Below are 27,153 nucleotides of genomic sequence, written 5' to 3'. Positions count from 1 at the left end.
TGCCGACTGCTTGGCTAGCTAGGTGTTTTGAGGTAGTTTCCAGCAACCACTTCCCCTTACTTCAGGACATGGATGACTATTGTCTCTCTTGGTTCCCTTTCATTCCTATTTAACCATTTCAGCTGACTGCCTATGGTGGCTTCCTGAAATACACAGTTTCCTACGACATTCCAGCGGATACAGTAGATGATGACCTCATGTCTCATGCTGACATCATCATTAAGGTGACTGATTTGCATTGCTCTTATGGTGAAACTTAGGATTCAGTGTGGTGGTTATTTGATGACCGAAAGTGATGAGGCAGAGTAGTCCTAGCAAGGAGACTACCCAGGTGACCATTCAATAATGGAAACCTGAACAAATGGAAACTGAGAAAGGTAAATCACCTTTTTTTTTTCCTGCTGGTTCTGGGTCTTGAACTCAGGTCCTGCGTGCTGCCCCTGAGTCTGTCTGTGCTCAAGGCTAGCTCTCTACCACTTGATACACAGAGCCACTTCCGGCTTTTTCTGAGTAATTTATTAGATATGAGTCTCACAGACTTTTTAGCCCAGGCTGGCTGTAAACCATGATCCTCAGATCTCAGCCTCTTGAGTAGCTAGAATTATAGGCATGAGCTATTGGCACCCAGCTGGCAAATCACTTCTGTCAATAGCAGTTTTGTGAAAAACTGGATATTACACTTACTGCTCATCTATTTCTATGTCATCTATTTCTGTGTTTTAGATAAAGATTAGGGATGTAAAATGGGCTGCTTGATGAAAATGATGGGCAAATTTATGACATCATTTCTTTAATGAAACCCAGCAAAGCACACAGCCATTAGACTTATCATTGGACTCCATCTCAGAGGCATATTATGAAGCATCTTTTCTCTGATAATTCTGGAACAAGAGTCATATACACAATTGTACGTTTGTTTGCAAGAATCTAGGCATGAATGGAAAACCACATTGCTGGATATAGCATTTGGTTTTATTTTTGGTTCTTACATTGAAGTACATACGTCTTTCCTCTTGTCTTTAAATGCTAGGGAAATGGACTCACTCTAAGTACACAGGCTGAGGGCCTCTCATTGCAACCCTATGAAGAGTATTTCAACGTGGTTAGACTTGTGCCCGAGAACTTCCGAGACTTTAATAACAGAAAAGAGATTGATCGCGACCAGCTCATGACCGTCCTTGCCAATGTGACACATCTTTTGATTAGAGCCAACTACAATTCTGCAAAAATGGCTCTTTACAGGCATGTACCAGAGAGGGAAATGACATTAACGGTCCAGGGATGAAATCTTATCTTATTATTGTATATTTTAAGCTTAGTATTATATTAAAGACACAGTGAAAGGAACTATTGATTAGTTTTATACATGCAATTTTATTAAAAAATATGACAGGTAATTGTAAGAAATGTATTTAGTAGGAGACAGACTTGATTTTAGGGGCAGATGAATGGAGAGAGGAAGGTAAGTAATTAAGGTCACTATATTCAATGTACATATGCGAAACGGAATCAAGTAACTTGAGGGGATGGGCGGGGGTAGGAGTGACAGGGAGAATGATGGAAGGAGTGACATTGATCAAGATGCATTGTACTTACAAAATGATATGTTAAATTGAAACTCCTTTGTACAACTACTTAAAGATAATAAACAAAAACAAAAACCTTCATGGTATTACCCAGAATTACTTGATGAGTAACTATATTCATACTTGAGTAACCAGTTGCCTGGATCATGGACTTTTACTTTCTCTTTCTCTTTCTCTTTCTGTTCTGTCTGTCTCGGTCTCTCCTTCTCCCTCTTCCTTTCCCCATCTCTCTACCTCTCGGTGCTAAGAGTATCCATTTTGTATAATAATTTAAGTTAATGTGTTCATCCTTGGTAATATTACCATGAGGAACCAATTTCTCACAATTCCTGGCCAAGCATTAAAATTAGATGATGGGAAAGCGAACATAGTGTAACTCATTTAAGGATCATCTTTGTCTTTATGATAAAATGATGAATGGATGAATTAGTAGGCAACAGCAGACTTTTCCCACAAAGATCTAAGGGATATAGCACATCTTTGCAACGAACGCTGAGGTACTTCCTAGAATAATCATGGCTCCCAGAGTATATTGTTGGGAAAATCTGTAGGTACTTACAAAAGCTGCATGACCTTTTGTTTGAACTAGATCTTTAAAAGCCCATGTTCTCTGAGGTGTGAGATGTTATTTGCAAGTATTGAAGTCACGTGCTGGACACCCCTCCCCTCCGTGTGTTTGCAGGTTGAATTCTGTCTCTTTGGACACAGCAAACCGGAATACTATAGACTTGGCAACAGCCACTGATGTGGAGCACTGTGAATGTCCCCAAGGCTACATGGGCACCTCCTGTGAGGTACTGCTTCCCTCCCTACCACTCTCCTTCCTTTTGTTCTTCCCCTAAAGGGGAAAGCAGCAAACTGAAGTGGACATAATGATGCATGTTTAAACCTCAGAGAACCCAATGTATGGTATAGACTTAATGGAATTATGGGAATATTGGGTGTCACATCACTTACTCTGTCTGGTTTCTCTGCCAGGGGTAGGTTGGGACAGTTCAAGTGTGATCACTTTGTGCCCTCTTGCCTTAGTCAGCAGCACAGTTTCAATACCAGTGTGGGATTTTGCATGTCTAAGGAGGAATGGGCTTGGTTGTTCACCAGCACAAGACAAGGATAACTTTTAACCAGCTGGGCCCATCGTGAGGCTTTTTATGGCATGTGATTACTTGACTGTCTGGGACTGTACCTCACATATGCACCACAGGTTCTGTATCCATGGATTGAACCCACAGTGGATCCATTTTTTTAAAGGAAATATTACACCGGTACCAACCATGAACAGATTTTTTTCATGTCATTATTTACTAGACATTTTTGCTTGACAACTACTTACATGGCATTTATATTGTATTAGGTATTATAAGTCATCTAGAGATTTTTTTAAAGTGTGTAAGTTTAAATAAACCCTAGATGGGCATATTTTTTATGCAAATACAAAACCATTTTGCATAAGGAACTTAAATATTTAAGGATTTTTTTAATATATATTTTTATTGTAAAGATACTGTACAGAGGGGTTACAGTTACATGAGCAAGGTAACGAGTCTATTTCCTATCGAGCATTGTTACCCCCTCCTTTGTTTTTCCCCTACCATCCTTTTGCTCCCTACCTCTCCAACTCCTCCCTCCCACCCCCTCCCGCACAAAGTTGTAAAGTTCATTTTCAACATAGTGTCTTGTACATCTCACTGTTAATTGAGTCATCCTGTCTCCCTATTTCAGCATTTTGTTATTTCCCTTCCCCTCCTCAAATTAGAAAAATGTGTATATAAGATATACATTAAATACAGTGACAATAAGGGTTGTACCATGGGGGAAGAACATACAAAGAAACAAAAAAAATCACATAATACATTATAAGTACATTAAAAAGAACAACAAGAAGGATAAAATCTCTTGTAAAGTCCTGGAACCAATCCTCCCATCGATACTGAAGGGCTATTATATATACACTTGCAGATTATCAATAAAAGTTTTGAACTTATTTGGATGTAAGTATTAATATAACTCTTCTGATGTAGAACATGCTATTTTATTTGCAGGCATTTTTTTTCCAGTCTTGAGGCTTGAACTCAGGATCTGGGCACTGTCCCTGACCTTCTTTTGCTGGAGGCTAGCACTCTACCACTTGAGCCACAGCATGACTTCCAGTTTTTTCTGTTTATGTGCTACTGAGGAATCGAACCCGGGGCTTCATGCATGCTAGGCAAGCACTCTACCACTAAGCCACATTCCCAGCCCCATAAAAGTGTTTTTGTTGTTTTTGTTTTTGTGCCAGTTTTGGGGCTTGAAATTATGCTTTAAGTGCTGTCCTTTACATCTTTCCCTGAAGGCTGGAGCTCTACCAGTTGGGCCCAACCACTACTTCTGGCTTTTTGCTGGTTAACTGGAGAGAAGAATCCCTGGTTTTATCTGCCTGGGTTGGCTTTGAACTGTGATTCTCAGATCTCAGCTTCCTGAGTAGCTAGGATAACAGGTGCCATTGGTGCTCAGCTTATATTTGGAAATATTTTATTTTTTTCCTATATTTTTACCTCGCTAAATCCTGATAAAAATCAGGCCTTCAGATACCATCTCTTCCAAAGATTAGGAGGCTGTGGGACAATGAGATTCTATCATCTGTGCACCCAGCTAGGAAGTGGTCACATTGAGAAGTGAACCTGCTACCATTATAGCTGTGTATGTATATGTTCAGTTACAGATAGATTTTTTTGTCCCCTGAGTTCATTTGTTCCTGGTTGGCTGTGGTTAGTGATCTGTGGATGTGGAGGGCTGACTGCAAGTTCATGAGTGTTTTGTTAATCAGAAATGTGAAATCTATCAAACTTCTACTCAGGAACTCACCGAAAGAATAAGGCATCTAATCGGACCCTTGTGGTTCACACCTGTAATCTTAGCTTATTCAGGAGGCTGAAATTTGAGGACCAAGGTTCAAAGCCAGTTTAGGAAAGAAAGTGCATGAAACTTTTATCTCCAGTTAACCAACAGAAAGCTAGAAGTGGAGCTGTGGCTCAAGTGGTAGAGTGCCAGCCCTGAGCAGAAAGAAACCAAGGGATAGGACAAAAGCCTTGAGTTCAAGACCCAGTATTAGCTACACACACACACACACACACACACACACACACACACACACACACACACCATACACACCACACACACCATACATCCCCCCCCCCCCCCACACACACACCAAAAAACAAACACACAGAAATTCAAGCAGCTCTTGGTAAGGGACAGGATTCTTTGCAACTGTGTAAGATATGACATAGACCTCCAATCCATGCCCAAGTGCCCACTGCAAGCAAGGCCCTTGACTTCAAGAGACACTAACTGGGCGAAGGTATTAGGAGACTTGCACAGTTCCATGCAAAAAAACTGCATTATTCTCATGAAGATTCTTTTGGATTCTGCAAGAAAACAAAACACAAATCCAATCCCTTATTCCTATTCCCCCAGTGAAGTGTGCTGAGTTCCAAATTAGTCATTTCCAAGTCTGCTCTGTAAATGCATGTTTTGTGTGGGAGCCCTTAGCAGCTGGTTCTGGATGTGACCTTGGAGGATGGTATGCCCCGCTTGAATGATCCCACAGCCACCGGATGCTATGTGATTCTGTGCTCCAGGCATACTGCTTCTCAGGCTTGTCTAACAGTTAATGCATCACGCTGTGTGCTGGTTGCCAGCTCCTAGTAGGAAGGGAGGAGCATCCTTGGACACCCACATTGTCTCTCTGAGTTGAGTCCACAGAAAGCAAACCTCATTCTCTGCTTAATTAAACAGATGCAGTGTGCCATAGACCTAAACACATCCATTGTTTGATAGTAACCTTTAATGAATCATAAGCAAAAGAGAAAAAGATTGACTTGAAAGGGAAATTTTAAAAACGAACTTAATGTTAATGGAAATGCCCATTAGAAAACCTTACATTACTACTGATCTAGCCATGTTTCAGAGGATGTCACTAAGTTACTGAGCCATGGCACAGACATTAAGTTTCTTTGTATTTCTACCCTTAAAATGAAATGGGAAAGTGTATTATGTTGCCCATACAGCTACCCAACCCAGTAAGTTCACCAAAAATCATTGAATTGCAGTTAAAATGGGTGACATTTATGACATGTAAGTGATATATCAATGAATTTTTTAAATAGAAAAAACAAAGCCAGGTGCTGGTGGCTCATGCCTATAATCCTAGCTACTTAGAAGGCAGAGATCTGAGGATCATCGTTCAAAGCCGGACCAGGCAGGAAAGTCCCTCAGACTCTTATCTCCAATTAACCACAAGACAACTGGAAGAGGCATTGTGGCTCAAAGTGGTAGAGTGCTAACCTTGAGCAAAAAAAACTTAGAGATAGTGCCCAGGCCCTGAGTTCAAGCTTTTTGACACTCCCCTCTCCCCCCCTCAAAAAAAACAAGAAATGTTTCTCTGTTCATGGAAAGTTGAGGGGCTCACTTTTCAAATACATTAGAAAGATGTTTTGTGTAGGTACAAGGAAGCCATATTCACAACACAAATGGCCACTTGTCTTGCAGACCTGCATCCCCGGCTACTATCGCGTGGATGGAATACTCTTTGGAGGAATCTGTCAGCCGTGTGAATGCCATGGCCATGCATCTGAATGTGACATTCATGGAGTTTGCTTTGTAAGTTGTACTGCTGAAATCTCTCCACCCCTGACCCAACTGCCCAACTCAGATCTGCCCATGGTGTAACTCTCACTCCTAGTGGCTCACACGTCTAATCCTAGCTACTCAGAAGGCTGAAATCTGAGGATTGTGGTTCAGAGTCAGCCTGGGCAGGAAAATCTGTGATACTCATTTTCAAATAACCAGGAAAAAGTTGTGATGGTATGGCTCAAATGGTAGAGCACCAACCTTGAGCACAAAAGCAAAGTGGGGACACAAGGCCTTGAGTTCTAGCCCTAGTACCAGCATGCATGCACACAGGACAGCCCAAATTTTGTCAGAAATTTATAAACTCTAGTTCATGTCTTTAAAAGTTTGCTGTTTTTTTTCTTCAATACTCCTTTTCTTCCCTTCACCTTTTTTTTCAGTCCTAGGTTTTAAACTCAGGACATCAGTTTGCTATTTTAACCTGTTTTGGGGAAAATAAAAGTTGATTTAGTGGAACAAGTTGAACATCTTTAATCTGAAATCTGCAATGTTCCTAAATCTGAAACATTTTGAGCAATGACACAAGACCACATCTGGCCATATGTGAAAATATGATAAAATATAAGCAGACTAAAGTTGCTATATGGCATTACCTCTGGGCTGTGTGTATAAGGTATACATAAAGCATAAATTAATTATAGGTCTCATTCCCAGGATTCCACAAGTAGAAGAAAATACTCCCCATCCCAAAGAAAGCCCAACCTGAAATGGAAAGGGCTATGTAGTATTCCTATTTTTTAAACATTAATACACTAAGAAAGGTGTTATTTAGTTAGCCAGTATTATAAAGAAAAGCTTTATACCTATTAACTATGAAGAAGCAGATATTTTAAATGAAAGTATTATTTTACAAATTATATTACAGAGTAAATCATAAGAGGAATTATACACTTTATAAGTTATGCAAATTATACAGTGCTTTATAGTTAAGAACTTAAGTCAGGAAATCTTGCAGGGCCTTTTTGCCTTGCAGCCAGACCACCCTCAGGGTTCTAATGGATTCTGTCTTCTAAGACAGAGTGAATGCTGTTAGGCTATGCCCTATTCCCCCATCTGGGAGGCATTCCTGGCTCTTTGAAAAAGAGATTGATGGAGTCAAAAGGTAGAGAAAATTAATTATCAGCCCACCAAGAAGATCTGGGGCCCTGATGTCCTAGCTTGCTGACTGTCTTTGGAGACTAGTCTTCCTTTCTTCTGCAAGGAGAATTTGGTTGGTTCTTTCTCCCTTTTGGAAATGAGCTCTGGTTTTCTGCTTCACTTTCTGCTTCAAGACTCACCCAAGTGCTGGTTTGCAGGTGGCTTGGTCCCCCTTGGGTAGGTTTCCTTAGAGGCATGGCTCCCAGAGACTCAGGAGGCTTTTTGTTTGTTTTTATTTTTCTCCCCTTCTTTTTAATTTTGCTGGTCTAGTCTTCCAGGCCAGTGTCTCTAGGTGATGGGCAAGCCATGGACCTGCTGCTAGTAGCTTTAGTCAGGATTGGTTTGAAAGCATATATTTCTCATGCTTCCATAACTGCATATTTACAGAAGTATATATCAAGTATATTAAATATGGACTAAGTGTACTGGCAAATGTATTAATAAGACACTAAATATGCTCACACTAAATGAGAGGCACGTATATATCATTCTTAAAATGCAACTGCCCTTAAAAGAGCTATGTTCAGAGCTTTTGTATATAGATGGTTAAATTTTGCTCCCAGTCTGCTAGCAAAGGCTCAAGTCACTCCTACTGACCCAGTCTTTCCTTGAGTTCTTTTTAGGTTTTGTTTTTTTATTTTTAATGGATCTGGGTCTTGAATTCAGGCATCTATCTCTTTTGCTTGCCTTTTTTACTCCTGTGAGACACAATTTTTTTTTCTGACTAACTGGAGATTTGAGTCTTTTAGATTTGGCTTCCTGGGATGGCATCAAATTAGAATCGTCAGATCTTTTCTCTGCCCCCTCAGTAGGATTATAGGTGTGAGCCACTGGTGCCCAACTTTTTTATATTTTGCAGTACTGGAGTTTGAACTCAGGGCCTTGTGCTTGGTGGGCAGGTATGCTACCACTTGAGCCATGCATTCTCTCTATTCACTTGAGTTGTTTTTCAGGTAGAGTGTCTCGTTTTAGCCCAAGGCTGTCTCAAACTGAGATCCTCCCATTATAGCCTCCCTCGTGATGAGATTACAGGCACACATCACTACAATCCACTTATTGATTGGAATAGAGTCTCACCTGTTTCCCTGGACCGATTCAGAACTGCAAAAAGATGTCTACCTCCTGACTAGCTGGATGACAGACATGAGCCTTTCCATTTCCTCCACTTAGTACTGTGCCTGGGTACCCATTACCCACCATGTGTCTACAGATAGATGTGTAAGCTTAGGACTCACCTCAGCTCTCTCAGGCATCACACACCTGCTACCTGTTTCTCTTGTTGGACCTGAGTTATTTGGCCTATTTTGCTCCATTTTCTAATTGTTTGCTGGATAGACAAGTGTCTGCCATGGCCAGAGTGGAAGGTCTTTTATATATATATATCTTATCTATATCTTAGAGCTGGCAATTTGTTGTAATACTTTTTTCTCCACATTTTTTTAAAAACTTAAAAATGGACTTCAGGTTGTTCTGGGTGAATCTGAAAATCCTGTAAGGAAACCTGAGCTAATTCCTCTTCTCATGTATAAACTCTAGGCTTGTGCACACAACACCACTGGAGACCAGTGTGAGCAGTGCCTGCCAGGCTTCTATGGGATGCCTTCAAGAGGAACTGCTGAGGACTGCCAGCCGTGTGCCTGCCCGCTCTCCACAGCCTCCAACAAGTAAGCCTTCCTCTTCTACCAGCTTCCCACTGAGATGTGTTCATATATTTCCAGAGCTGTGTGTGAAACTTGCTCAGGAGTAACCAACTAGAATTAGAGATGGAGGGGTGGGGATGATCTCCTTTAAATAAATTTAGTGGCCCAATACCATGATTCAAGCCTGTAATCCCAGCATTTGGGAGGGCAAAATTGGAAAGTTGTAATCCCTGCTCTTTGCGAGTGTGATATTGGGAAGTTGTGGTTTGAGGCCAGCCTCAGTAAAAAGTTAGCAAGATTCCATCTCAACTAATTTCTGGGCATAATGACACATATCTGTCATACCAGATTCATGGGAAGTATAAATAATGGATTGTGTTCTAGGCCTGCCTGGGCAAAAACAAAACAAAACATGAGACCCTGTTTGAAAAATAACTAATTCAAATTCGGTCACCTATGGCTCACTGCTGTAATCCTAGCTACTCAGGAGGCTGAGGGCTGAAGATCACAGTTCAAAGCCAACCTGAGCAGGAAAGACTCTTTATTGCCAGTAAACAAGCCAAAAGCTAGAAATGGATCTATAGTTCAAGTGGTAGAAAAGCTCAGTCAGAGACAATGCCTAGTTAAAACCCTAAGACCAGCACAAAGAAAAGACAAGGAAGGGAAGAAAAGGGAAGAGGGAAGGGAGGAGAGGGGGGAAAGAAAGGGGAGAGCGAAAGGAGGGGACTAATATAAGGGATATGGCTCAAGTGGTAGGAACATCTGTTTAGCAAGCACAAAGCCCTGAGTTTGAACTTCAGACCTCAGTATTGCCCCCCCAAAAAATTACCCAAACAACAACAACAACAAAACCTAAGAAGCTTGGTGTGTGAGAATTATACAAGAAAAAGTGTGAGAGCAAAAATGTGTCCATATATCTTCCTCTTGGCCTAATGTTGGTCATGTTGTCTTCACAAATACACATGTAATGCCTACCACTGGGCACTAGATAGAAGGAATATGGAAACAAAGGAAGCATTGCCCTTGGGTTTTGAAAATTTTGGATCCAATGACCAAAAAATGAAAGGCTAAATGAGAAAGGTCTAAATTCAGTTACTGATTCAAAAAACATTTCTTGGCCTGCCTGCTGTCACAGCAGGTGATTGATCCATGGCTATTGGCCCAGGACCATAATGAATGTGATGGAGGTGGGTCCACCAGACGGCAGGAGTGGAGGGTGCCAGGGATGCCTCTGAGGAAGGGATTGGAGCATAGAAGGCATTCCCCGAAAGAGGAAGTGAGGGCACCAGGTCATGGCAGCATGAGCACTCACATGAAATATGAGGAGCTGCAAGTGGCCTGGGGTAGAATGCAGGAGAGGAGACGGGAAGAGATACTGAGCAAGGCCTTGTAGGTCAGCTGGGTCATGTATATCCCACAGGCCAATGGTTTGAAAGCCTCTTCTCTGTCTCACTGGTTTGGCTATTGCTATTTTTATTTCACCCATTCCCAATAAGTTCCCCCCAGGGCTTTTTTATTTAAAAAAGGATATAAGAAGATGCTCTATTGAGATACACTTTTCATTGTTGCTATAGTGAAATACCTGAAGCTGGGTAACTTAGGAAGAAAATAAGTATATTCGATGCACCATTCTGGAAGTTCTGCTGAGTACTTCCTTGTGGATGGTTTCCTAGTTGTAGGATGAGGGACTGCTGATGACAAAGGAGATTTCAACATGAGTCTCATGCTTGTGTAATGACGGTCTTGAAAAAGTACTTAAAGTCCATGAGAGGCACCCACCTAAATCCCATCCAAAGACAGTCTTGCAATTTCCTAGTCAACTCAGGTGATCTTACCTGTTAAAGATACTACCATTTCTCACCATTGCCCCACTGGGGAACACATTCAAATCATGCCCAAAGATAGCAGAGACCAACAAGGTTAACTATGATGGGGTGATGGTGCACTATCAGCTGTCAGCTATCCCACGCAGGCCTCTCTGACTCACAAATAAGCTCTGGAGGCAACTCAGTGAGCAACAGGATTCTCTGAGAGATGTCAGAGCTCCTGAACATAATTATATGGACCCTGTGCCATTACGTGGGCCAGGCTCCACAGAGAAGGAAAAGCCAGTCAGTGCCTGAGAAGCCCTGAAAAGAGGAACACAGAGCTTTGAGCAGGTTTCCTGTAGGAAGCAACAGATGATCTGGGCATCAGGTATGAGCCGTTAACTCAGGCAGAAGCAGATGGGAGAAGCAAGTGCATCGTGGGTAGAATGACTGAGAAGTAGGCAGTAGGAGACTTACAGAGAGGGCTGTGTAGAGGATTGGGTTCTGGACTCAGGGCCGAGAACACATTGAAAGTCTGTAAGAATGAGGCTATAGTAGAAAGGAAATATTTTCAGTATTTAGACACTGACACCATCTGCTGAAAACCTGCACTCATTTCTAATATTTTCACAGTTTCAGCCCCACCTGCCACCTCACCAATGAGGATGAAGTGCTCTGTGACCAGTGTGCCCCAGGCTACTCGGGAACTTGGTGTGAGAGGTACTCTGCACCTCCCTACTGACTTCAGAAGAGGCAACATTCATTAGTGTTTAATTCCATATAAATTCTGTATGCTTATTTTAAAATACCTTTGTTAGATGTTTTTGATTTTAATTGTTACCCAAATGGCCAGGGAAATTTAAAGCTATATCCTTGATTTGTATTTCACTCAATATTTCTTCCTACAACCAGTCCATTAGAGAGTCTCATTCTCTACCCCTTCAAAAATATATCATAACAACTGTCCCCATCTGATAGCCACAGTGTGATCATTTGATATATATATAAGATATAGTGATAGAACTGTTTCCAAATATGTAGTGAAGTATGGACTATTTTTATTTATTATTTCATGGAGTCGTAGAGAAAAAGTAGTATGTCTATGGAAAGGAATAAAGGATAAAACTAGCTAGAGATTTTGAGAACAAGTCCATCTCCTGGGCTCACTCAAGTTTGAATCAAACACAGGTGTAATCAGTAAGGAGCCCATAGCATTTATGGCTCACACATTTTTGTCCCTTGCTCTGTCTGGTTCATAGTAAAAGTGATAGATGGTTTTATTTAGTAGCCATGTTCTTCCCTGAAAGCCAGTGTTGCCTTTTCCCCTTACATATGTCTAAGTACCCAGCTCTGGCTTAGCCTATTGAGTGCTGGGTGACATTCCAAGTGGCCTGGAGTGAGTTAGACTGGGTCCTATAGATAAGTGGATGGCTACTGGATTTAGACCTCATTTTGGACCTTTTCCAATCATCCTGACGGGTGACTACCTGATCAGTCACATCTTTTCCATAGTAAGTCATATGGACAAGAGATAATCTATTTTACTAGTCATTCAGAGAGTCCCGGGAGAGTGTGGGAATCATGTCTTGAATAATTGTACTGTTTGGATCCTGCCTTCTGTCTCTGATCTAGATGTGCAGACGGTTACTATGGAAACCCAACAGTGCCCGGGGAAACTTGTGTGCCCTGCAACTGCAATGGCAATGTGGACCTCTCTGAGGCTGGTCACTGTGACTCGGTCACTGGGGAATGCCTGAAGTGTTTGGGAAACACGGACGGTGCCCACTGTGAAAGGTGTGCAGATGGGTTCTACGGAGATGCCGTGACCGCCAAAAATTGTCGTGGTGAGTGCAGGGGCTCGAAAGTCAGCATCACTCGATATTGCCCTGGGAGTCTCCTTCCATCTACTCACTGAGCTTAGCCTGTGAGGGGACCTTCCCTTGAATCTTTCTTATTTAATGTGGTCTAATTAATCGACTACAGACTCAAGACCCAGTCTTTCCCTCTGTAATGAGTCAGTGAAGACCGTAGGCCTAGAAGGAACATCCATTTGAGGAGCAAGCGTTTCTTTTCAAAGTCTTAGCCCTAGTCCCACATTACTGCATGAGGGATGGGCCATGTTCAGAGCTGAGTCACAGTTCTGAATCTGCTTAGGGGTAGCCTGAGGCAGATGGGATTTCATGATGCAAAATGGGAAATAGTGAGACTTTGACCCCAAATTACCAATGCATGGTATTGGCATGCCCTTGTGGCCTGCACATGAGCTGTATGACTCACATATCACCTTGGTAAGCTGGGCTCAAAGCACTGAAATGACCTCTGGTGTAGAATTACTCACTGAGAGAAGTCTGTTTTCTTCTATCTGAGATGACTTGGCCCTGGGGTGGACCCTACAAAGTTCTCCTTTTGGCAGGAAGGGGCGCAGTTCTGAAGAAGGAGGAAGCTGAATAAAAAAAGGCAATTGAAATTTTAATGATTTCTTATAAATGCTGGTCTTACTTCATTACAAGATGAGGCACAAGAGGGTGCCAGTGATAGAGAAAAAAAATATTTCCTAACAGCCTCTTGAGTGCTGGGAAAGTTTGTAGCTTTAAATATTGATGGAGTAATGAGATAAACTGGAATGTGTAGCCTGAAACTACAAATGACTCAAGACTTACAAAACAGAAATATTCCTTATTAAAATATGAGATACTGATATGGACAATGCCTAGAGGATGTTATAATTTCATTTTAAAATATTAAGTTTATACAAGATTGAATGACAGTAAATGGCTAAATTGTCTTTTGCTTTTTCTGAGACACAGTCTTCCTATGTAGCCCAGGCTAGCTTTGAACTCTTTTTTTTTTTGTATTTTTATTATCTTTAAGCAATTGTAAGGAGTTACCATTCAACAAATCAGTTTATAAAAACAATGCATCTTTATTGGTGTCATCCTTTTTGTCATTCTCCCTGGTCCCTCCCAACCCAACCCTTCCTGTCAATTTTCCTAATTTCATAGGATAAACATTGAATATTATGACTTCATTCTCCTCCCCCTTCCTAATTTCAATTCATCTCCCCCCTTATCCCCCTTTTGGCCTCCTTCTCCACATTTCAAGTACTAGCTTCCTGGTATTCATTTTATTGAATTGTGAGTTCATTTTTCTAAGGAGTTACATCATTTTAATTTCTCTGGATACACCATACTTTGGTTAATACATTTGTGTACACTTACATACAACCCCTTATGAATTTACTTATACGTTTATAAATTAGTTCTAGCTTTCATAAGAGAGAAAATATATGTCCTTTGTCTCTTTGGACTTGACTTCTTTTAGTACAATTTTGTCCAGGTTCATCCATTTCTTTACAAATGATATGGGTATATCATTATCTTCATGGATAAGTCAAATTATACTGGTATATACATACACATTTTCTTGATCAAATTATCCATTCAAGGGCATATGAGCTGTTTCTATGTCTTTGCTATAGCAACTAGTGCAACAATGAACATGGTTGTGCAAGTGATTTTCTTCTATCCTTATTTGTGATCTTTTAAAGGCCCAAGAGTTGGTATTATTGGATCATATGGTAGTTTTATGTTTAGTTTTCTGAGGAAAATTCAAACGCTTTCCAGAGCAATAGCACCAGACACCAGTTTTGGTGTGTATATGTGTGTGTATGTGTGTGTTTATGCACCTGGTCACATACATGCTAGTCCTGGGATTTGAACTCAGGACCTGGGTGCTGTCCCTAAACTTTTGTGCTCAAGGCTACTGCTCTACCACTTGAGCCACAGTTCCAGTTCCAGCTTCTTGGTGGTTAATTGGAAATAAGAATCTCAGGGATTTTCCTGTCCTGGTTGGCTTTGCACCATGATCCTAAGGTCTCAAACCTCCTGAATAGCTAGGATTACAGGCTTGAGCCACCAGCGTCTGACTGGCTTTGAACTCTTGATCTTCCTGCCTGAGCCTCAGTCACGTATCCTGGGATTATAGGCCTATGCATATGTCACCAAATGTGTCTGCTAATTTGAAATCTTCCTAGTATTGTTTTAATAGAAATTTGTTGATAAATATTTATAGGTCAACTAAGACATTTCATGAAATTTGTTTAGCAAATTATTGTCTTAAAGGGTTTAATAGTATTATGTTAATTGCTTGAATTTTTTGTATGATTGTGTCATCAACCTTAATTTGGTTTATTTTTCAGGGAAGTGCTAATTTATTTATTATAAATTAATATGTGTAAATTATATGTATAAGTGTATACTATATAGGCTTGTTATAGATCAAACTAAAATCAGTGTATATTATATATAGTATATATGTAATATGCTGTATTGTATCACAAAATTAATATTCTATATCTTTGTATAGAATATTATATATTAAATAAATAGCACATAATATGTAAGTTTAAGGTACCATAAAATATATCTAAACACTATGTGTTATATATAACATTTTTTATGCCACAAACTAATATACTCTTGTAGTTTCTTATATATTAAACATCCAGCATAGAATATTTATATTTAATACTATTTTAAGATTATATAAAATGTATTCATATGTTTATGTTTATTTACAGAGTGTGTATACTATATAAATATAGTGTATCAATATTACATATAATTATATAATCAAACATATAGGTATTTATATTTTATATGTAAGTATATAGTGTAGTTTAAATGTATGTTTATATGTGACACATTAATATGCCATATTACATGTTATATTGACCTGTTATAATATATTATTTTTTATATGTGAGCTGGTACATTGAGTCTTTAAGTTTTTCTTTGGGATTGGAGGATTGTACTGTAACCACACCAGAAGTGACACTGACTGTCATGTTTGCCTAGCCTGTGACTGCCACGAAAACGGCTCCCTTTCTGGTGTGTGCAACATTGACACTGGACTGTGTGACTGCAAAGCTCACGTGACTGGACAGCAGTGTGACCAGTGCCTGGTAAGCACCCACTGGTTGTTACATGCAGTGAAAGCATTTGTGGTGAGGTGTGTCCCCTTTGTTAGGGTTCAGTAGAGCTGTGTTCATGGCCCATGCAAGGTTGGCCTGCTTCTCAAATACAGCAAGTGTTCAGCAACAAAAGGAGGAATGGAGTCGTGAATATTCATGATTCTGTGAAAAACCCTATGTGTGCTTTGGGGAGCATTTTAATGTGTGTAGATATTTTCTGAACGGCATAATGACTCACCTGATTTTTCCCTTTTTGTGATGTAGCCTGGCTATTATGGGTTGGACTCGGGGCATGGCTGCCAGCCCTGTAACTGCAGTGTGACGGGCTCTATGTCAGATGATTGCACGGATGAAGGTCAATGTCACTGTGTACCAGGTGTAGCTGGGAAAAAGTGTGACAGGTGTTCCCATGGCTTCTTTGGCTACCAGGATGGTCGCTGTACACGTAAGATCTTAAGTTCCTTAAGTGTTCCTTGTCCTGCACTTTTTTTGGGGGGTGTGTCCTTGTTGTTAGAATCACTTCTGAAGGTTCTGTTACCTTTTCTCAGCATTACTTATAAAGTTTCATATCCTTTCCCTATTTCTGATCCCTTTCAGGGACAAGCATAAGCCTGGGTTCTGGCTCTACCACCTCCTAATTGTGTAGATTAATTATTAAATGTGACATAACCTTAGTTTGTTGAACAGTAAGATAGAAGGCTGATTATAATCTCCAATAAGTGGCTACTGTGAGGTGTGTGTCATGTCCTGAACACAGCATTTGGCACAGAAGAGATGTCTCTTCTTCTACCCATCAACTTTTTTCTGATCTTCTTTTTTCTGATTTTTTCTTTTCTTTTCTTTTCTTTCTTTTTTTTTCACTGGTCGTGGGGCCTGAACTCTGGGCCTGGGCACAGTCCCTCAGCTCTTCAGCTCAAGGCTAACACTCTACCACTTGAGCCACAGAGGCCACTTCCGGCATTTTCTGTTTATGTGGTGCTGAGGAATCAAACCCAGGGCCTCATGCGTATGAGGCAAGCGCTCTACCACTGAGCCACCTTCCCAGCTCCTCTGATTTTTTTCTTCATTTTTTCCTCTTGGTGGCCATTTCCAGTCTCCCAGAAGATCTCCCAACAGAGAACAGCCACCTTCCGGAGACATGTGGTGGGGATGGGGAATCTTGGGAAATTGGAAGTCTACTAGAGGAACTAAAACAGTGGCTCCAATTATTAATAAATTGAAATAACTTGTAACATCAATGCTCTCCCCTTTAACCACCTCAACCATTCAGAGCTATAAGGACACTTGTCTTCTTTCAGCCTGTGACTGCGCTCATACTCACAATACCTGCGATCCTGAATCTGGAAAATGCCTGTGCCCTCCTCATACCCAGGGTCCCAAATGTGAGGAGTGTGAGGATGGGTACTGGGGCCTGGACGTGGAAAGAGGATGCCAGGTGGGTACTGCTACAAAGTTGTTGTTAGCAAAACAACTTTTCTTTTCTCCATTGGTTTGATTTGTAACTGTATGATGGTTTAGAGGTACACACCTATAATCCCAGATACTTGGGAATCTGATGCTGAAGGATCATTTGACCTCCGGAGTTCTGGGCCAGTGTGGGTAACACAATGAGACTCCATTCAGATGAAATGAATAGAGCTATAAATAAAACAGAACTCATACACTTGTAGGAATAAACAAGGAAGAGATAATACCTCTCAAAGGCCTTGCTTTGGGCTTTTCTTCGGAAACCTAGCTGTGAAGTAGATGTCTAGGAATTGTTTTTTTCTTTCATTTTTTTAGTGCCCTTTAGTCCTGCAGTGAGTACTACTTCCTAAGAGAATGTCATGAATCCCTTTCCAGGAAGGTTATCTGTGAGGACTTTGGTTTCCCTTGAGTCTTCTTTTAGATGAGATTCAGGTATTATTGGCGTTTTAAAACTGTGGGAAAAATTACTTGGCCTCTAAAATAATTTTGCTAAGTCATTTAGACCTATGAAATTTAATTTTATTTGTGGCCCAGAGCTCAGCTGTCCCTAAAATTCTCAGATGTTTCTAGGCACTGCTGGCTTGTGCCTGTAATCCTAGCTACACAAGAGGCTGAGAGCTGAGGATTGTGGTTCAAAGCCAGCCCAGGCAGAAATACCCACAAGACTCTTATCTCCAGTAAACTAGTAAAGAGTTGGAGGTGGAGCTGTGGCTCAAGTGATAGAGTACCAGCTTAAAGCCAAAAAGCTAAGGAAGTGCAAGAGGCCCTGAGTTCAGTACCAGGACACACGAGCATGTGCACGTGCATGTGCGCACGAGATAAGCAGCTGGCAGATGTCCCAAAATGTGGTCCCCTTCCCCTGTTAGCACAGAGGCAAAGTGAATCCATAAAGCCATAACAAGAGAAAGCTCCATTCACTGGTATCATTTCTCCTCACCTCCTGCTTTCCTGGAATCCAGAGAACTGTGCGTGATGGAGGTATGAAGACTGTCTTTTTGTTGAGCTCTTTTTTTTTCTTTCTCTCTCTCTCCCTCCCTCCCTCCCTCTCCCCCCCCTCTCAGGCATGCAATTGCAGCCATGAGGGCTCCACCAGTTCCCAGTGCGATATGCTGTCTGGCCAGTGCCACTGCAAGCCTGAGTTTGATGGACACAACTGTGATCAGTGCTCCTTGGGCTACAGAGACTTTCCTGACTGTGTTTCCTGTAACTGCGACCTGAGGGGCACACAGGCTGACACCTGCGACCCAGAACAGGGTCTCTGCAGCTGTGCAGAGAAAACAGGTGCCTGCACCTGCAAGGTATTTGTCATCAACCCTCTGCTTTCCTTTCTCTCCTTGGTACACTGGGGTTTGAGGGTATGAAATGAGTAGCTAGACTTTTTTTTTTGATGCCAGTTCTGGGTCTTGAACTCGGGGCCTGGGCACTATCCCTGAGCTTTTTTTGCACAAAGCTAATGCTCTACCACTTGAGCCACAGCTGTACTAATGGCTTTTTTTTTGGTAGTTTAGTGGAGATAAGTTTCATGGACTTTTCCTGTCCAGGTTGGCTTTGAACCATGATCCTCGGATCTCAGCCTCCTGAGTAGCTAGGATTATAGACATGAGCCTGTAAGCCCAGTGCCCCGCTAAGTAGCCAGGTTTTAAACCCAAGGAGGTCAGTGCTCTGGTCCTTTCTTACATGGATGGACAGGTTCCACTAGCAAGTAATGGGTACTATGTGGCTGGGAATGATGAAGGGGAAAGTCATATAGGTAGAAAGGCAGAGAAGCAGCAGTCTCTGGGTGATTGGCAAACCAGATTTTCTGATTACAGTTCTCATGGTAATCTTTACAGCAGGGACCTAGTTTGGCAATCACCTGGTCAGGGGTCCTTCTCACCAACTGAACCCTAAGAATCACTTGGTGGGGTTGAGAACAATCCAGAAGATTTTCATCAGGGAGTACATATTTCCAAAGGCTTGTAGATGGATTCCATTCAGCTAGCCAGCCATGTTTGGGAATCTCACATTGAGTCTGAGAGAAGCAGTGTTCGCGGGGCTTAATTAGGGACTTGGTCTCAGGCCACCGTGAGTTCAGTGATGTTTCACTTCATCTCCAAGCGTATGGAAATTGCATGCCCCTGCTCCGCCCCACCTCCATTCCCTGCCACTTATGAGTCCCTTACCTTGTGCCCACAGGACAATGTCTTTGGCCTCCAGTGCAGTGAATGTCGAGCAGGCACCTTCGGCCTGCGTGCTGACGACCCTCTGGGATGCACCCCCTGCTTCTGCTTTGGATTGTCACAGCTCTGCTCGGAGTTGGAGGGCTACGTGAGGACCCCAGTGAGTCACTCCTGCAGTCCAAATGTTCCCTTTCCCTTGGGAATCAGGTGGGCATGGAGGGGACAGTCCAGATTGATACTGACTTTCCTTTGTGGAATCAAAAATCCTAGATCTCTGATTTGGTTAGGAAATGGATCAGTTGCATTTGGGCTGTCCAGGGAAACAGATGGACCTGGCATTGAAGGAGATTGGTGTTGGCTCCTGGCTGATCTATGGAAGGCTTCTTGCAGAGAAGGAAGACAAAACCAAAACATGCTGTCCCCTTCCTGCCATGGTCTCTTGCTCTAGAGTGAGAAGAGCCTGGCCCTAAAAGGCAGTAGGCACTTTAATGCAGATGGTGAATGTGAAGGACAAAGGCCAGAAGCAGTGTATCTGGGAAACATTTGTGGCATCTAACAGATCAAATGTGGGGGCGTCGTTTAACCAGAAGTGCATTCTCCTTTCCATGACCAGGTAACGCTGGCCTCCGATCAGCCTCTTCTGCGTGTGGTATCACAGAGTGATCTGTGGGGCACGACCAAGGGCGTGCATTTCCAGGCCCCCGATGTCTTGCTGGATGCCATGACTGTCCGTCAGCATGTCCACTCAGAGCCATTCTACTGGCGACTGCCAAAGCACTTCCAAGGAGACCAGGTGAGCACACACTAGGTTGCTCACCATTCCCACGCCCCTTTCCAGGGGGCACTGAGAGCATTTAAAGCCAGAGTAGACTGTATCTTCCTATCCTTAGTTCCTCTTCTATGTGGAGGCAGAGATACCCAGTTGAGGTAAAAATCACTCATGTACATGGAGTTTCAAGAAGCTACTATACAAGGGTAGTGAGAGGCACTGCCTCATTTTTTGTTTATATAAACATCAGTCTATGTGTGAATTTAGCTGATGTTTAAAAATTGCACACAAAACTCTATTAGACACACACACACACATGTGCATTTTTTTTGGTGTTGTGGTACTTGGGGATTGAACTCAGAGCCTGGATACTATCTATTTTAACTTTTCACTCAAGGCTGGTGCTCTTGAGCCACAGTTCCACTTTTGGCTTTTTGCTGGTTAAGTAAAGAATCACATGGACTTTCCTGCCTGGGCTGGCTTTGAACCTCAATTCTCATATCTCAGCCTCTTGAGTAGCTAGGATTATAGGCATGAACCACTACCAATGCTAGGCTTCATACATAATTGTGTGTGTGTGTGTGTGTGTGTGTGTGTGTGTGTGTGTGTGTGTGTGTGTGTGAGAGAGAGAGAGAGAGAGAGAGATACTGGAGCTTGAACTCAGGACTTGAATGCTATCCCTGAGTCTTTTTGCTCAAGGTTAGTTACCACTTGGGCCACAGCTCAGCTTCTGGCTTTTTGGTATTTAGCTGGAGATAAGAGCCTTGCAAACTTTCCTTCCCAGGCTGGTTTCAAACTGTGATTCTCAGATCTCAGTCTTCAGGCATGAACCTCTGGCGCCCAGCAGCTATACATATTATTTTTAATTAAAAGGAGTTCTAAAATAGAAGTTAATCCACTCATTTATTTTGGAGCTCACCTCTATTGATATCATCAGGAAGAAGTGTAGTTAGGGTTAACAGAATAAATCATAACTAAGTAGAATCAGAAGGAAGCAAATTCCAGACCGGACATTTCACCCATTAGATATACTTTTCCCCCCACGCCCATCCCTTACTTCCCCTGCTCAATACTGAAGATTGACCGTAGGGCCTGGCTCAGAGTTGCTAGGCAGATGTTCAACCACTTGAACCATGTCCCCAGTTCTTGTGCTTTAGTGTGTTTTTCAAGTAGGGTCTCATACTTTTGCCTGGGCATGTCTTTAGACCATGATTCTCCTATGTCTTCCATGTAGCTGGGATTACATGTATAAACTAGTATACTATACTATGCAGGTATAAACTACTATACTATACTATACTGGCTTGTTAACAGATAGTCTCAATGACTTTTTTTGTCAGACTAGCCTTGATCTGAAAATCCTCCTATCTCTGCCTACTAAGTATTGGTTGGTGTATTTTTTTATTTTATTGTTATTATAAAGGTGATATACAGAAAGGTTACAAGTTATATAAATCAGTTAAAGGGTACATTTCTTTTTAGACAATGTCATCTCCTCCCTTACTCTTCCAGTTTTCCCCTCCTATCCCACCCTCAAATTGTATAGTTAATTTTCAACATAGTGTCCAGTGAGTACCACTGTGGGTGACGTATTTTTAACATTATTTTCTTATAGTGGCAGGCTTGCTTTTAAACCAAGGCTGTCCCAGAGAAATAAACAAGAGTTTATTACTTGTTAGCTCCTGGCCTATGGAGGCAAATTGCGGTACAGTGTGGCCTTCTACTCTTCGACTGGTACGGGCACCTCCAATTATGAGCCTCAAGTTCTCATCAAAGGAGGCCGGGCCCGGAAGCACGTCATCTACATGGACGAGCCAGCCCCAGAGAATGGAGTGCGGCAAGACCGAGTGGTGGCCATGCACGAGGTGACCATGCTATCTTTCCACACACGCTCCTTAAAAAAGGGAGCGTGGCCATCCTTGACACAAAAGCCCAGAGCTGCTGAATATAGATGGAACAAAACCACCCTGGAATGCATCTTCCAGTGGGTTTTAGAAAGGTTTCTAAATACTGTTCAGGTTTCTGATCGTCAAGAAAGGTCCATAGAAGCCCTCCCCCACCCCCACTCCCTTAATTGAGGTTTAGTTTCAGCTATCCACTGTCAATTGAAACTCAGACATATTCAATAGAAAACAATTGTACATCATTCTGAGCAGCCTGATGAAATATCGTGTCATCATTCTCAGCCCTACCTGGGATTTTACATTGCTTTGTCCAGCATGTCCAGGATGCATATGCTGCCTGCCTGTTGGACATTTACTTCCAGGGTAAGGTTTTCAGATAAGCTGTCAGTGGAGTTACTCTTATTTTACTTAATAATGGCTCCAAAGAACAAGAGAAGTATGCTAGTAATGTATTACATTAACTTGTCTGTTTGTGGGCTAGTAATAGGGTTGAACCTCAGGGCCTTATGCTTGCTTGGCTTTCTCACTAGGGCTGATGTTCTACTTGAGCCATGTCTCCAGCCCAGATTTTTGCTGGCTGATTGGAGACAGTCTTGGGGACTTTTCTGCCTGGGTTGGGTTCAAACCTTGATCTTTAGTATCTCAGTGTCCTTCCAAGTAACTAGAATGAGAGGGGTAAGTCACCAGAACTCAGCTAATTACAGTTTTGTTTATAATTGTCCTACTTCATTATTGCATACTGTTTATAATCTCTCACTGTGCCTGGTTTATAAACTGTCTTGTGAGTATTTATATATAGGAAAAGCGTAGCATGTAGAGGTTTGTTCCATAGGAGATTCCAAGCATACAGTGCGGGTTTTAGAATGTTGCTCCCTGAGGACAAGGGGGAGTAGATGTGCATTTGGTAGGAATTACATGCTAAGTGCTTCACCATGCTGCTTTTGCATCAACCTGCACACATGTGTGGCACAGAAGTCTCTGGGCTTGTAAGAACTTGGGAAATGTCTCTTGTACAGCAGCTGATGGTTGAATGTTGACTGGCACTGTCTTGGGTTCTGTATATCTGTTTATCTTAAATGCAGATCTTTGTCAGAGGTGATTTCTGAAAACATTTATGACAGAACTGTAAGGTCATATTCATGCAGCATTTCACTGAGTATATTTCTCATCCACAGAATTTTTGGAAATACTTTAACTCTGTTTCTGAAAAGCCTGTCACCCGCTCAGACTTCATGTCTGTTCTCAGCAATATTGAGTACATCCTCATCAAGGCATCCTATGGGCATGGACTGCAGCAAAGCAGGTATTTGGAAGGGTCTAGAACTTTGAATCTTTTCCTTATTTGACATAGACCTAAAAGGATTCGACTCACTTCATTCCTGTTATTTATATTTTCATGAATACATGTAGGAATAGGGATCTGTTCCTTATCCAGGTTTTGTTAACTAGTAATATCTGTGCTGGCCAGCTTTTCATTGCTGTGACAAAATATCCAAGGGAAAGGAAACCCTACCTCCTAGAGTTGCTGTAATCTCCCCAGGGGGACCAGGCTTAGGAGACTTAATGTACAAGGGCTTTCTAAATCCAAACTATGATAATTATGATAACTATGATAACGAATCCAAACTATGGATGGAATGTGTAAGTTACAAGTTACTGACTGCCCACTCATTTGTCTAAATAAAATGTAAGTCTATTATGGTGAATTTTAGATGGAGACAATATTTAAAAAAAATTGCAGCCGGGTGCTGGTGGCTCATGCCTCTAATCCTAGCTACTCAGGAAGCTGAGATCTGAGGATCACGGTTCAAAGCCAGCCCAGGCAGGAAAGTCCGTGAAACTCTTATCTCCAATAAACCACTCAGAAAACCAGAAGTGGCGCTGTGGCTCAAGTGGTAGAGTGCTCTCTTTGAGCTGAACAGCTCAGAGACAGCACCTAGGCTCAGAGTTTAAGCCCTATAACCGACAAAAAAAGAAAAAGAAAAAGAAAGTTGCTCATTTCTGCTCTTAAAAGCTGCAAGGTCTTGGGCTGGGAAGATGGCTCAGTGGTAGAGCGCTTGCCTTGCATGCATGAAGCCCTGGGTTCGATTCCTCAGCACCACATAAGCAAAAAAAAGAAAAGCTGGAAGTGGCGCTGTGGCTCAAGTGGTAGAGCGCTAGCCTTGAGCTGAAGAGCTGAGGGACAGCGCCCAGGCCCAGAGTTCAGGCCCCACGACTGGACCCAAAAAAAAAAACAAAAAAAACGCTGCAAGGTCTATACGTTGTAATGGTACATAAAGAACACAGGCATCATCTAGTTACTCATTTTAATACGTGTGTGTGTGTGTGTGTGTGTGTGTGTGTGTGTGTGTGTGTGTGTGTGTGTGTGTGTGATACTAGACCTTGAATTTGGGGCCTGGATGCTGTCCCTGAGCTTTTTTGCTCAAGGCTGATGCTCTACCACTTGAGCCACACCTCTGCTTCCTGCTTTTTCTGTGGTTAATTGGAGGTTAATTGAAAGTCTCATGGACTTTCCTGCCTTGGCTGGCTTTGAATCATGATCCTGGATCTTAGCCTCCTGATTAGCTAGGATTAGCAGGCACGAGCCACCAGTACCCAGTTTAGTATTAGGACTTTGAATACTTAGGCATTAGGACTTATGCAAGCCAGTCCTTCTAGAGGCCTTTCATCTGTCTCTCCTGCAACGTCATTCCTAGTCCTAACTTGCTAGCTGAGTACAGTCACTGAGGTATGCCATGCTCACACTGCAGTGAGTTGTGTTTGCAGTCATGAGTGGGCCCTACCCTAGAGTGGTAGGAATTCTCTAGTTTAATCTATATGCAAATGTTTGTGTCACTTGCAATGTTTGTAGAAGTTTTTCAAACATTAACATTTCTGTTCTGGCTTTTTCATGCCTTCTGTGCACAGAATCTCAAATATTTCAATGGAGGTTGGCAGAAAGGCTGGGGATCTACATCCCAGGGGGGAGTCAGCCTCTGGATTAGAGAGCTGCGTCTGTCCTCCAGGCACCACTGGATTCTCATGCCAGGTAAGGAGACTTCAGTTAAACTCTGATTTCTGGTTTCAAGATGAAATCTGCTTGTTTATAGCAACTCCAAGTGAGGAACAGAGCCCATGTGTATCTTAGTTGTCATTTTTAAAATTTCTTTGTGAGCAAATTTTTTCTAAAATTATGTGTATTATATATAACATAATGTGATATGTATACTTATCTATAATGCATTATGTTATATATTATTATATATAATACACTGTACAACATTTATCATAGATATATTTATTTTAAATCCTCAGGGCTCAGCCTCCTGAGTAGCTAGGATTACAGGTGTGAGCCACTGATGTCCAGCCAGCATTTGGAATTTTGTGACTGGCTTTTTTACTTAACTTAATACCCTCAAGGTTCATCCATGTTGTATGGTAGCATGTATATTTGTGTTGGTCTTGTGGCTTTGGAGTCAGGGCCTAGGCTCTGTCTCTGAGCTTCTTTTGCTCAAGGCTAGCACTCTATCTCTTGGGCCAAAGCTCCACTTCTAGGTTTGTTGGTAATTTATTGGAGATAAGATTCTTATGGACTTTCCTGCCTGGGTAAACTTTGAACCATGATCCTCAGGTCTCAGCCTCCTCAGTAGCTAAGATTATAAGCATGACCCACCGGCACCCAGCATGAACTTCCTTTTTAAGGCTGAATAATATTTTATTATATGGATTAATTTCATTAATTTGTTTATTTATCCTTCTGTGGGTACTTGGGTTGCTTCTGCTTTTGGCTATAGATTGCTGTGAAAAGGAGAATACAAATATCTTCAAGTTTTTGCATTTAATTCTTTTGGGCATCCAAGATATAAAAATTACTGGATCATATAATTCAATTTTCAAGTTTAGAGGAACTTCCATACTCTTCTAGTTTCTCCATACCCTCAGATCCTCACCATCATTTGTCATTTTCCTTTTTTTATTGTTTTATTTAAAAAATATTATTTATCTTTAGTTTTATATTATCTCTCAGTAGTTGTACTAAAGGGTTTCATTTCAACATGTCAGTTTCTGAGTACAATGCATCTTGATCAGTGTCATTCCTCCACCATTCTCCCTTCTCTCCCAACCCCTTATCCATTCCTTCAAGTTACCTGGCTCCATTTTCACACATGTACATTGAGGACCATGAATGTATTTACCTATCTTTCCTCTCTCCACTATTCTGTTCTCCCTTCCTTTGTCCTCACACCTTCCCAGTAAAAACATGCTTCATTTTGTCAAGCCATAAGTTAGTTGTCGAAGGAGTTACACCATTGCTGTTCTCCCATACTTCAGTCCATGTGCTTATGTGTATATATACTAATGACCCTCTCTGTGTGTCCATCTACTTGTCTTTTTCTCTTGACAGCCTACTGGGTGAGAGATGGGTGAGAGACCTGTATTTCCTTCATGATAGTGATGTTGAACTTTCTACATGCTCATTGGCCATTGAAACATCAGTCCTGGTCAAATGTATCTGAATTCTTTACTCAGTTTATAAACAGATTGGTACTTTTTTGTCCTTTCTCATGCCTTCAGGACTGTGCCCCTGGGTACCACAGAGGGAAGCTTCCAGAAGATGGTGGCAGAGCACCTCCCCCTCTGCTTGCTCCCTGTGTGCCCTGCAGCTGCAACAACCACAGTGACTCCTGTGACCCAGAAACTGGGAAGTGTCTGGTACGCTTATCCTGTGGGTTTGGCCTGTAGACCCTGAGTGATAAATGCCCTCTGTGTAGTCATTACTAAATGGAATACACAGTTCCTTCGTTTAGCAAGAGGCTAAATGTACCCAAATACAAAATATGGCTCCTGGAGGAAAACGTAGCTAAGTGGTCTCACATAGCCAGTGGAAATTATTTTACAAGTTTTACTTCATTTATGAGTTTGTTTATCAAGGGTATCAGCTGGGGATTAGGTTAAAGTTCTTATTTTTATTTGCAGGTCTGGTGGCTAAGGCCAGAGTAGATGAGAAAGTTGTAGTCATGGAATTTGAAGGCTCACCTAGAGGTCTAAAATAAATAAATG

At 41.8% G+C, this 27,153-nt stretch overlaps 1 protein-coding gene across 1 annotated transcript in view; it reads left to right on the top strand.

Moving 5' to 3' along the window:
* Positions 1-27,153, top strand: part of Lama1 (laminin subunit alpha 1) — a 133,102-nt gene that overhangs the window by 55,989 nt on the left and 49,960 nt on the right. The window contains exons 13-29 of the mRNA XM_042699199.1: positions 123-224; positions 1,031-1,242; positions 2,269-2,380; positions 6,117-6,227; positions 8,931-9,058; positions 11,476-11,562; positions 12,475-12,686; positions 15,699-15,805; positions 16,079-16,259; positions 17,113-17,249; positions 18,343-18,579; positions 19,457-19,600; positions 20,054-20,233; positions 21,889-22,074; positions 23,289-23,416; positions 25,021-25,141; positions 26,668-26,805. Coding sequence (XP_042555133.1) covers positions 123-224; positions 1,031-1,242; positions 2,269-2,380; positions 6,117-6,227; positions 8,931-9,058; positions 11,476-11,562; positions 12,475-12,686; positions 15,699-15,805; positions 16,079-16,259; positions 17,113-17,249; positions 18,343-18,579; positions 19,457-19,600; positions 20,054-20,233; positions 21,889-22,074; positions 23,289-23,416; positions 25,021-25,141; positions 26,668-26,805 — 2,523 coding nt within the window. The remainder of the gene's footprint in view (positions 1-122; positions 225-1,030; positions 1,243-2,268; positions 2,381-6,116; positions 6,228-8,930; positions 9,059-11,475; positions 11,563-12,474; positions 12,687-15,698; positions 15,806-16,078; positions 16,260-17,112; positions 17,250-18,342; positions 18,580-19,456; positions 19,601-20,053; positions 20,234-21,888; positions 22,075-23,288; positions 23,417-25,020; positions 25,142-26,667; positions 26,806-27,153) is intronic.

The sequence above is a fragment of the Dipodomys spectabilis genome, unplaced genomic scaffold, assembly GCF_019054845.1.
Source record: "Dipodomys spectabilis isolate Male_0828 unplaced genomic scaffold, ASM1905484v1 ptg000235l, whole genome shotgun sequence".
Lineage (NCBI taxonomy): Eukaryota > Metazoa > Chordata > Mammalia > Rodentia > Heteromyidae > Dipodomys > Dipodomys spectabilis.
Note: the sequence above shows the minus strand (reverse complement) of the source record. Positions and strands in the feature narration are given on the sequence as shown.